The following is a 12,449-nucleotide window of genomic DNA, read 5'->3' on the forward strand; positions in this document are numbered from 1 at the left end:
TCCATGCAGACACCTACTAATCTGGAAAGGATTCCCTCAAAGGGCATCCTCACTTAAAGTTGTCTGCAAAAGACAACAGCAGTTTAATTTAGAACTCCTTGTCTCATGACTGATTAAAGATCAGTTCTCAGTATTTCATTAGTAGTAACAGGCATAAATATTATCTGATACAACCACCTGATAATCCCATTTTGTGATTCAAATGTCCTTCTGAAAGAAAAGAGAAAATACTGTATATTATCTCTCAAAGTTGTATGTTCTCCTACTGTGACCTTCACCCTTTCCTCTTAAATTACTGTTAGACTACTTTATTTTTTTTGTCACTTAGAAGGAACAATCCTGCACAGATAGTAACTGGATATTACATATGAATTTTTGTTCAGTTCTACAGGTTTGTAAAACAAACCCCAAAAATTCTGGTGATGTAATCAGACTTCCCAACCTGTAATTTTTAGCTGAATGTAGGAATACAAATCATTGCCATGTATTCCCTTTAAGTTTCAAGGATTATAAAAACTTCTTCACTGGAAAAACTGATTAGTCAACAATATGGAGCAAGTCTTGCAGTGGACCATGGCACTATCCAACTATTTCCATTATATTTGCAAATATGTGCCTTAAGATACATATTAATACAAGACTCGAGCTAGTCAAGAATCACCATCATGAAGTATCCACAGTAAATATGATCTCCTATAAGTTGATATTTGTCTCACAGCAGCATTCAAGAAAATAAAGAGTGAAAGGTGAAAGGCAAATTCAGATGGAGCAGGATCAGACCTGCCAGAGGCCTGCAGATGCCATCTCTCCCTCCTTCTATTCACTCAGTTCACACTGCCACTCAAACCATGCTTATATTTTTATTTCAGCCTTCTGACTTTGCCAGTTTTGGTCTTAGTTACTAATTACAGCACTGTACCCTGTATGATGAAAACCTCCTAATATATTAGGCAGAGGAAGGAAAGGGGTGGGGGGAAAAGACTGATCAATGTTTCACTTCAGAATTAATCTGAAATTTCTTATTTTGATAGGAAACGCTTGTGGGGGTTATAATTTGAAGTGGTACAATTTCAGTTCAGCCACATTTTCTTTACATTACAGACCCCTATGCTGAAGTGCAACAATTCAGCAATAATACTCACTCTGGCTGGATGCAGCCACGCAAGTTCTTACTGCACTCCAATTGAGACTACAATTTCAACAGAAATTTGGAAGGAAGCAATTTTGGAAGGTTTATGGTGAGATGAGCACAAAAACACAAAAAGACTTCATCAGTTTGAGGCAGACAACCACTTGGAGGCAGAGAGTTCTGTAGAGGAGTTAAGTATAATAAAGCCTGTATCCTAAACACTCATCACCTAGCAGGTAGAAACGTATGAACAAATGAACAAAAATGTTTGTCATTAAATGGAGGCATCACCATAGAAAAAAATCAATTGATTTTAGCAGAAGGATTACATGGGAAACAGGGCATGTTGCTTTCGTCTCCTTCCCTCATTCAATTTGTTTTAGCCAGTGAAACTGCTGGCAGAGTTTTGTTGGCAGAATCCAGCACTGGAACGCAGTAAAAAAACCTGGACACCACTTGCAGAAGTCCCACCTGTTCCTGTCCCTGCACACCCATCAGTGAGTCTGGAGGTATTGTACATTGGGGTGACCTTAGCTGACAGTGATGTCTTAGTCACAGAACAGAGCAGGGCCCATGCTCCAGAGAGGTGCATCAAGTGCATGTTTCTTGTCACCATCCAGCTGACTGCAAAAAGCCTGCTGGTGCTACAGCTGAGAACAAGCCAAAAAACCCCATCCTCTTCTTGCTAATGTGAGTCTCTCCAATTTTCTTGGTAAACTGGAACCCACTGGAAAGAATTATCCCACTTGTTTAAACACATTGTCAAGGTCTTGGTGCTGCCATTTACCCATCTTCTTGTCAGCCAGAAAAGAGCCATTCAGCTGTAGACAGACAGCAAGACAAAACTGTGAACAGGATGATGCCAGTCCTCTGAAACTCCTTATTCACACCTCCTCCCTAGTTCAGAAACTAAGTTCCAGTTCAATATGGTTTATGCATACTGCACATGAAGAAGACTGACCTCGGGAAGGTAGAGACTTTTTAGGCTATGGTTATTTTGAGCAGTGCTACACATTCTCCAGTTACACCAAGAAGAAAGAAGCACAGGGATCTTCAGCCACATGACATTTCCAAACCATGACCATGGATGGCAGCAGTATGGCACACAAGAACATGCAGACAATCACATGGTAACAAAAAATCCCTGCTGTCACAAATAAACCAGACACTTCTAATCACTGCACAGTGCATATCAATGGAATAAACTCCTTGAAGTGTTTACCTCAAAAGGATATCCATTCCCTCAGCCTCCATGCTTGAAAGCTGAGATAACTCACAGCATAACTATGTTTCAAAATGAGCTCACTAGCTACTGGCAATTTATCAGGAAATTCTTGATCAGATGTTTGTAACATATGTTGTGTATATGCAGCTAATATAAAAAAATATCACCTTAAAAATAAATTGAAAAACAATAAAGCAAAGCTGTAGTCTTCAGAGATGCTATCTGACTTGCAATAATTTTATTATTTAATTTATACTTATAAATTTTATTTCTGTCCCATATTATTTTACCTAGACAGACCCAGGTTTAAAGAATTACAATCCTCATTACTTTGAAATACAAATTACACATCCTAAAGAACCTTTTCCAACTAGACTTTCTGTAAACTTAGATATACATTGAAAACAAGCATCTTCCTTGATGCTGGAAGTCCAGAATTCCCCCAGGTAGCATAAGACTTTGTGAAAAATTAATTCATACATCATGGCAGGCATGCTGGCACCAGAATTCTAATGAAATTATTTCCTACCTAGAGATTTTACCTCAGCTTTCACTTACAACTCATTAAAAGCTTCTTTACCCTCCACTTAGATAAAATTTTATGTTTGCATTCCATCCCAATGGATCTACAAGTCATCAGATACAACACAATCTTTGCCACTGGAGTAGATCCCAAGGTTCAATTATAGAGAATACTAATTTAACTAATATTCTGGGCATAAATAAATTCCCAGACAATGCAGAAATGGTTTTACCAGGCCCACATATCAGCATATGTTAAAATTCATTGTGTGGAATAGATTTTACATGCTGAGAAAGGGGCTGATGTTGCTCTTCATAAGGCAGACTTGCCACTTAAGTGATGATGGAATATGACCATATCCAAACAGATACATATGAATGATATATCATATAGATAGATGAGCTCATTTTAAGCTAGCAAATGAGCAGGGTAAAATAACACACCTTGAGCTCTAGGTTGATGCAAATAGATTGTTAACTGCATTAAAGCCAAGGAGTTTGGAGGCTATATTTTCAGGCACCTCTCTTATTGCAGACAGAAGAAGTGCTGGAAGAATATAAATATTCAGAATCCCATATAAACACTTCATATTTAAAGCCACAAGAGATCCATCTTGTGCATGGATAAAACATACTAATGTTATTTTCCAACTACCTTGAGCTTTGCCAGAAGTGATGATTAGTCCAAATGCTTCAACAGATAATGATCATGGAACAAGCTTATGTGACATAATAGGACCCAATGTAAAGGAATGAATCTAGCTAGATTATTCCATTAAAAGTTGCAAATTGCATTGTACTTACAAAGCAGTACCTGAAGGGCCTTACAGAACCATCTGGTCCATGTTAAGTGCAATGTAAAGTGCATTCACACATCAGGAATGCAGAAAGGTAATTTGGTATCCACTGTGGTCTCCTGCTGTCTAAGGTCCAAGGTCTAGACATCAGACTAAAAAAGACTGACTCATGCACAGGCAGAATGTCAGAAGGAAAAGCTGAGTACCAAAGGTTACAAAGCTTAAAGGAAGATCTCCACGCCTGTGAACAGTGACTCTCCACTTTGAGCCGAGAGCTATTTCTGTGCCCAAACTTCAGCGTCTGTAATCCAACGCTGCAAGGCAAGAATCAGCAGGGAAACTTATGTGATTCAAGGATTTACAGTTCTAGAAAGTGGGTAAACAGATGTGCCCAATTACTGTGACTGACTGAGCATCCTAATAGATCGTACTGGTAATAGGCAGCTTCAGCAATTAATTTATTTGAAAATCCTTGCTGCCTGCACCAATGCTGAGAGCATCTTTATTAGCAGCATTAGAACTTTTCCTGTGTGCATCTCACCTCTCTGGAGACACCCAGAATTGTATCCTTATTCTCCTGGTTTATGCTTTGACCTATATGGATCATCACCAAAAGGGCTGGCTGGTTCATTAGGACCACTGATACCTTCCATCACAACCAATTATCCTCACAGTATCATCCCATCTAAGTAAAGTCCTTTCAAGAAAGAGAACCATCCCTCCACAAGATGAGAAGAAAGCCTAATAGCTGGGACTAATCTCCAAAGTTAGAAAACTCCTCCCTCAGTGCTTGCTTTTCCTAATTAAAGTTAAAAATATAAAAGAATCCAAAGAAAGAACCTAAATATGGCAAATACCTAGCCTTATCATTACAAGCTCTTTTAGATCTGTGACTCTAAACTCTCTTAACCTCTCTCAACAACCCTTGCACACACATCTTTTTGGGTTTTTTTTTATTTAATAGTTAGAAAGTTTTGCATTTTTATTCTGAGTTTTTCTACAGGTTTTCCTCATATCTCTAAGCAAATAGATGAAGCAAACAGGACTGATACTTTTTTAAAACTGTGACTTTAAATCACCAAAATCAAGATACATTTCTGAGGCTTATTCTTTAGTTGGAAGGAGATACCAGAACACATTGCCAGAGGCATTTTTTCCTAATCAAGTAGCACATTTGCTTTCTCATTCCAAAGAGGTTCTGATTCCTATTTCTGTCACAAAACTGGTTTATGTCTTAGCTACTTAGGAGTTACAATAGTCAATACAAAGCCTAAGGGAATATGATTTAATCATGTGATACCTGACGTCCTCTTCATACAAAGTTAATTAGGCTCTGTTCTACAAAGTCAATTTGAAACATTTGTCTCAATAGCATTATCTTAATTATTCCTCATCAAAATGATACCACCTCCTACTGTGAACTAACATACTTGTGTAAACAAGAAAAAAAGAAACCTGGCAGTCTTGAAGCAGGTTCCCATTTTAAAATTCTCTAGTGTAAATACTAATACAGGCATTAAGTATTCAGGAGGAATACAAATAAGAAACTCACGTGTTTCACCTCTTTTCCTACTGAAGACTATTTTTAACAGTACTACTGAAATACAGATAATCGGGGGTTTTTATATTAGCATATTTTACTTCCTGTGACAAAGTATCCGAAAGTACAAATAGCCAAGAATTCCTTGCAAAAAGTAGTATTTTATTCTTTATATGCTACAAGCAAATTTTCCCTCTCTAAGATAAGCTTAATTCAAAAAAGATCAAAAGTAAAGTGTATGGAAATGGCTTTTAACAGATATTACTGGATATCAGCTCTGAACTAAATATACTCTTGGCAAACATGCTGTTCACAGACAGAAGTACTTCTTAATACAAGTCTGAGTCCAAAATGTTCAATACTGTTATTTAACATTCTTTGACTTGTAGATTTAAAAATACAGGAGATTTTCAGACATCGAAGTCTATGTTTTTAATTTCATGTCTGTGTCTATACAACAGTGTAGAAAAAAATCACCTTCTGCATACAGGTGCAAAAACAAAGAAAAAGGAAAAGAAAAACCAGTTAGCCTGAATCAGAAGTTTTACTGATAGTATATCCTATTTATCAACATACTATACAAGTCCAGCACTCTGATTGTAAGAGCCTGCACTTGGTATGTAGTTCAACTTTGCTACCAGCATGGTATTTGGCAAGTTTGCAAATACTTTGATTCTTGCTTCCTTCTCATTACCCTTGACAAACCATACTGTATTAGACCCACCAGTAAAAACTGAGTGAACTCAGCGTAGGTTAGGTGTCTTTTTCTATCCTTTCCAAAATGCAGCTGTACGAACTCTGAATTCCAGTTAAAAGGAATGTGCTGATGAATCGTGGTCTGGCCAAAAACTTGTTTAGCATCCTCTGGGAAGAAAAGAAAAGTCCTCATTTAGTAATAAAATAAAATAACAAGGGACAAACATATAAACAAATACGATGTTTTATAACAGGAAAGCAATACTGTTCATATAAATTAGTAACACATTGTAAAGCAAACCTAATGTTTTTTGTTTACCCAAATCATCACCCTCACAAATAGTTCCTGAATAATACTTTTATTTGTGAAGTTTTATATGCACAGCATTTAATTAAAAGGAACTCAGATATTTCAAGTTTCAAATTCAAGCAAGGGAAGATTAAAATTAAAAGACAATTTATAAAAAGATTATTAAAGCTAACTGATTTTCAGCAAAACGTTTTCAAATTGCTAACAATAAAAGTTTTCTATCACTATAATTCATGCTTTTGAATTTTTCCCAGAGCTCTCCACATTCAAACAAATCAACTACAAAAATACCATTATTCCAAGATCCACTTTTCTGGAGTTATTTATGGAGCACTGACAAGCAGGACAGGGGATGGGGGGGAGACATGGCAAGCAGGAATAAAAACTTATCACCAGCACTATCCAGATTTTAAACCTAAATCTCTTCTACAAGGAGGGGGGCATCGTGTCAAGTATGATCACACCTAAATACAAGCTTCATATTTAGTAGTCACAACTGGGCAACAGTTTACTACACCCTTGGCAGACTGGTAACACACAGCAGTTTCTGTGAAAAAGCAACTATTTGATACACAATCAATAGTAAGGACCGTATGTTTCTGCAACTAGCCAGCCTATACTGTAAGTAATGAAAACAGCAGTGAGATCTGAGCAAGTATTTGTCTCAAAGGACAGAGCCCACTTCAATGTGATAGCTTTGTCTCAGCCAAAAAAATAGGGCGAAGAAATCCTCTGAAGACAAGCTCAAGGCCAGAGGTTCCCAGCTGCTCTGTGCTCTCCTAATTGCTGTATGACTCTTCCAGCAATGCAAGCCAAGAGCCAGTTCTTGTCTCCTGTGAGTTCCTTTGAGCTGGAGAGATGGTTCCCAGGAGTCACTCCCTACCCACAGGCTGGGCCAGGAGCTGGTCTGCTCCCTTCACGCTTTGTGGAAGAAAGACCAGGAGTCCAAACCACGAGCTCCTGTCTGTCTCTGCAAGCAGCAGAGCTGTAAGCCAGTTCCCAAGCACGGCTGGTGCCTGGGGTGTAGGAAATCAGCACAGCTTAGTGCTTGTCTGTGTTCAGAACAAGCTGGGAATCACCCCACTGGAGCCAGCCTCTGCCTGCCAGGCAGGACTGGGAGCCACCTTCCACTTCATTCCAGTGCCACAAGCAAAGGTGGGAGCTGACTCCTTGGGGCAATGAGGTTGTGTCTCCTGTGCATGCTGAGTTCTGGCTTCTGGTTCAGTCCATGCCAGGCAGGCACAGCAGCTCTGTTGACTTGGGAAAATACAGCCAGGGTGGAATCCCCTCTTTTAGGCAAGGAAGCAGGAAAAAGTGAGAGTGAAGTGGCACAGCTGAGAGCCAGGAAGATGTCACGAAGAGCCCAAGTAAAAGAAGAATAAAGATACAGAAAAAAAACAGTCACAAAGAGATGAAAGAGGCATGTGTCCTGCTGCACTGACCCAAAAGCCCTGCACATGGTATTACCCACAAGAACAGCTTGTTCTAAAGCAAGAAGGCTTCACAGAGAGAGCAGAATTGAAACTGCAGACCTCTTCCCATCTCACAGACTAGTCTGTAGTTTCAGCTTTAAAAACACAACACTCACTGATCCCAGGAAATCAGTGATGAAAGAGCAAGTTGGATTTAACCTACAAATAGAAAGACTAACCCCAGTTAACCTCAAATTCATGAAATTCATAACTCCAAGTCCTAATGTCCTATGAGAATTTTCTCCAAGCAAAGTCAATGCCCCTAGGACAGCCCCATTGTTCATTCATGTCTTAAGCTCCATTACAGCCAGCTTGCATCTTGTCTGCCAGCATTGTCCCAGAGCAAAATTCTGCTCACAAGGCAGTGGGATAGAAAGTCTATTGGTTCAGGGTGATGTTCTATCCCTCTATTTGAAGTCTTTCATTTAGGGTGCTTCCTACCAACACAGCTCAAGGCACCTTGCCACATGTCACTGGAGATCACATTTATAAAGTTCCTGCTTTCTGCCAGACTTTCTTCAAAGAAGGCAACTGGCATGAAAAAGACAGCTTGTCTTGCCTGCATACAAGAGGAAATAAAGGTTGTCTCTTTCTGGCAGTGACCACTGCTTTTCCAGAGAAATAAAGACATTCACAGAGAAATCAGATGTTCATCTGCTTCCTCTTTCCCTCTCATCCCATCTCCAGAATTTCCCCAGAGCAAGCCACTGATACTGTGTGGATGAGATTAGGAACAAATCATCATTTACCAAAAGCTGTGGCAGGACTCCAGACTTGCCTTTGTCAGAGAAAAAAGGCGCATTCTTACCTGATGCAAGGTAAGAGATAGCAGAAACTTAGCTAGTATAAAATGAGTCTCAAATTTGTTTTGATGGGGCAAGGCTCCATGCAATTCTTATTTCTAATTTTTAACATAAGAAAGTTGCACAGTCTCCTTTGAATATGCCCCTGTACTTTTATTTTAATTTATTATCATGCATAAGCCACCTTGAAGGAACAATTTGTCCTGCTCCCCCAGCTCTGTGTCCTGTAAACCCTCCTTGGCTGGAGCCCAAAATTAAAATTCCATCTCAAGAAAATTAAACATAGAATCATAGAATGGTTTGGGGTGAAAGAGACCTTAAAGATTATCTAGCTTCAATTGCCCTGCCATGGGCAGGGACATCCTTCACTAGACCATGTTTCTCAAAGCCTCATTCAATCTGGCCTTGAACAATTCCAGGGATGGGGCATCCACAGCTTCTCTGGGCAACCTGTTACAGTGTCTCACCACCCCCACAGTAAAGAATTTCTTCCATATAACTAGCCTAAACCTACTCTCTTTCAGTTTAAAACCATTCTCCCTTTTCCTATCTCATAGGCTCCCTTTGGGTACTGGAAGGCTGCCAATAGGTCACCCCAAAGCCTTCTCTTCTTCAGGCTGAACAACCCCAATTCTCTCCACTTTCCATCAGAGGAGATGTGCTCCATCCCTTTAATCATACATTTCCTCCTCTGGACTTGCTCCAACAGGTCCATGTCCTTCCTGTGCTGGGAACCCCCGAGCTGGATGCAGAGTTCCAGGTGGGGTCTCACCAGAGCACAGTAGAGGGGCAGAACCTCCTCCTTCACCCAGTGGACATGCTGCCTTTGATGCAGCCCAGGACACCTTTGTGTCTGGGCTGCAGGGGCATATGACCAAGACATGCCCAAATGTCAGGAAGTGAAAAGAATGGTAACTTCAGACCAAATACAATGTTTAATTATTGGCATTACAAAAGGTAAAGGAATGCACAGCAATGAAAGTGAAAACCTCATCAAGCCAATTTGGAATATAATAAGGTCTTTATCCAAACCATTTGCATTCCCTTGGCTGTTTTAGAGATTAAAGGCCACAAGGATGTCTCAGAAGTTCATGTAAGTACAAGTATCGCTCTAAACATTCCAAGTTAAAGATGTGCACTTAATTTTCCCTATGACCTGGAAAATACAGACTACCACATCAGTGAAGATACAGTAAGAGAATCCACACAACTTGATCTTTTCACAATCATACTGTATATTGATCTCAATATGACTTGGCAACTGCTACCAGATGCTTTTCTGACAGAATGCATGTTGGATTATACAGTGCAGGCAGCTGACTGGAAAATTGCCTACTGTGCTTCTACTGATTCTTTGATGGCATGAGACATGGTATTCTCTTTGCCACTGCTTTTTTACTCATACCCCATACTTCCTTTTTGCAACCATTTGTGGCGCACAAACTCCTATGCCCAGTGAACAGTCTTCTTCCTCTTCCCTCGTTAGGTCTCATTACCCACTCATCTACCACATCACTGACTCAAGTCTCATCTGTAGGCAGATTGCCCAATTCAGACATTAAAAACTATTCATACTACACAAAAAAATTGAAGTGTTTTAGCTTCTGATTTAACCATCAAAAGGTATCTAATTATGTACCAGAGCTCACTCCAAGTTACTGTTCAGTTCTAACAGTGTCATTTCCGAATCATCCAAGTCCAGTATTAAAATAAAAAATGGAGAATGAAAAAAATGTAGTTTTGCATTAAATCTGCAATTGGAAGTTCCACAGCTATCCACAAGTCACTTAACTAAACACAGGGAAACACAAGGAAGCTGAGGTGTGCTTCAGTAGCCAGGAGTTATGATGTCTCTTTAGATTTTTTTTTTTTAAGGAACCTGTTTCAGAGCTAGACAATAATTTGTAATGGAAAGGACATCTGGATTTCATGGAGTCCAGTCAAAGAAAGTCCAACCAGAAGAGGTTGCTCAGGGCCATGGCCAGATGAGGTTTGAACAGCCCCTCATGAATTTCTGACTCAGGATAAGGGAACATTGAAATCCCAGAGGGTCATATTCAGTGGCACAGGGTCTAGTTGGAGGCCTGTCACCAGTGGTGCTCCCCAAGGTACAACACCGGCCCCAGTACTGCTTAATCAGCAAGTTCCACATGAACACGAGGAAGAACTTCTTTACTGTGTGGGTGTCTGAGCACTGAAGCAGATTGCCCAGAGAGGCTGTGGAGTCTCCCTCATAGGAATTACTCAAAAACCATCTGGACACAGTCCTGTGCCATGTGCTCTGGGATGACCCTGCTTGAGCAGGAAGGTTGGATGACCCACTGTGGTGCCTTCCAACCTGACCCACTCTGTCATTCTGTGAATAACTCCAACAACAGAAATTCCACAACTTCTCTGGGCAACTGTGCTTTGATCCTTAACAAGTATTTAACCAAAATATCTGATAAATGGAAGCTTTAAAATCCAGTTCAGAACACTGTTTAATTGCTTTAGTTCTAAAAAAAGCGAAATGTTAATGCTTCAATGTCAAGAGCCATAACAGCACAAAATCAATCTAGAGCTAGCAAAAGATATAACCATTTGTGTGTTTGCATTGTTTTTTGTAAGAAAGCAAAACAAGCAACAGGTTGAAGATTTTAAACACTCATTTTCAGAAATCCATGCTGTCACTTCTATCAATCTTTTAAAAAATTCAACTTTGACACTCAATTTTAAAATAAATTGCAAGTTTCTAAAACAAATAATTGTTTGTCCCTCCACAGTCTCTAAGTAAAAAATAGCAGCCTTGCCATTTATTTCTGATCACTGCAGAGTTGGTTTATTTCCCCTCCAGGTGATCTGCCTGCTGATTTACAGTGGGGGTTTTTGGTCCCTTAAGTCCTGGGGACCTTCTTCTCTGCAGTGTACTGATGTGTATGTTTAAAAATTTATTGCACAAACAAGCATGCTGCATTCACATTTCCATTCCTGTGATTCTGTTCCATTTTCATTCCTATGACATTCCATTTCCTGTGATTAAGAAGTAAAATAGAAATAAAGCATGCTTTGGAATAACTACAGATGCACTTGACACAGCAAGGACCACCAATATTCTCCAAATGAAATTTGGACTTACAAATTTTAGGTTTTAAAAGGAAAACTCTGAAAGTCATTATTCTGCTGTATTTTGTGTCTAAGGAAAGTCATTTAACAGAACAAGCTACTAAAATCTTTACTGGATATAGTCCATAAGTATCTGAATATCTGACATATTAAATCTGAAATTCTTTCAAACTATTTATTTTGCAAGTATATTTTTCATATGTAGACAGAATCAACACCTCTTTATTTTTACACCAGCAGGGACCAATTTCACTGTAGCTGTCCAGCAATAAAAAATTTACTTCAGAATTCACATCTTTGTTTCCTACAGCAATTTAATATATGAACCAAAGTGATAAAAGCAAACTCCTGGCTCAAGAAATAACCATGAACTTTACAATTTACTTTCCAGCATAGACCTGAAAGCTTTATATCTTTAACAGCTATTTTACTTAGATAGATGATATAAAAAAAATCACTTTCTTGCAAAGCATTAACACACATTTTCCCTCACTTAAATACTTCAATTTCAAACACACCTCAAAATGTACTCCCACAACAGTACCGTATTAGTATAAAACTATTTTAGTTCGATTAAAATGTCTAACTATCTACCCTCAAACCTATTTAAACTGTAATTTTCACTTTGAGCACTTCCAGCATATTCTCAGTTTTGTTTTCTTTTATCAGCTTCTTAAATCAGGTCCTGAATTCCAAATGTTAGGAAAAAATAGTCATTAACTGCTAGGTAACAGCAGATTTTCCAATTTAGAAAACTAAATTACACACACCACAAAAATATGTGTATTTTGCTATCTGAAATCTCATATTAAAATCTGTAATAACAAAACACTTTTCTGGCTCCTAGAACTTG

The 12,449-nt window shown here is 38.9% G+C and overlaps 1 protein-coding gene across 5 annotated transcripts in view; it reads right to left on the bottom strand.

Annotated features, from left to right (window-relative positions):
- Nucleotides 1-12,449, bottom strand: part of SLC25A13 (solute carrier family 25 member 13) — a 99,470-nt gene that overhangs the window by 43,095 nt on the left and 43,926 nt on the right. For all 5 annotated transcript variants that reach the window (XM_054644545.2, XM_077175128.1, XM_054644554.2 and 2 more), the window contains one exon: nucleotides 5,938-6,077. In XM_054644545.2, the coding sequence (XP_054500520.1) occupies nucleotides 5,938-6,077 (140 nt within the window). The remainder of the gene's footprint in view (nucleotides 1-5,937; nucleotides 6,078-12,449) is intronic.

This window comes from Agelaius phoeniceus, chromosome 1, assembly GCF_051311805.1.
Source record: "Agelaius phoeniceus isolate bAgePho1 chromosome 1, bAgePho1.hap1, whole genome shotgun sequence".
Lineage (NCBI taxonomy): Eukaryota > Metazoa > Chordata > Aves > Passeriformes > Icteridae > Agelaius > Agelaius phoeniceus.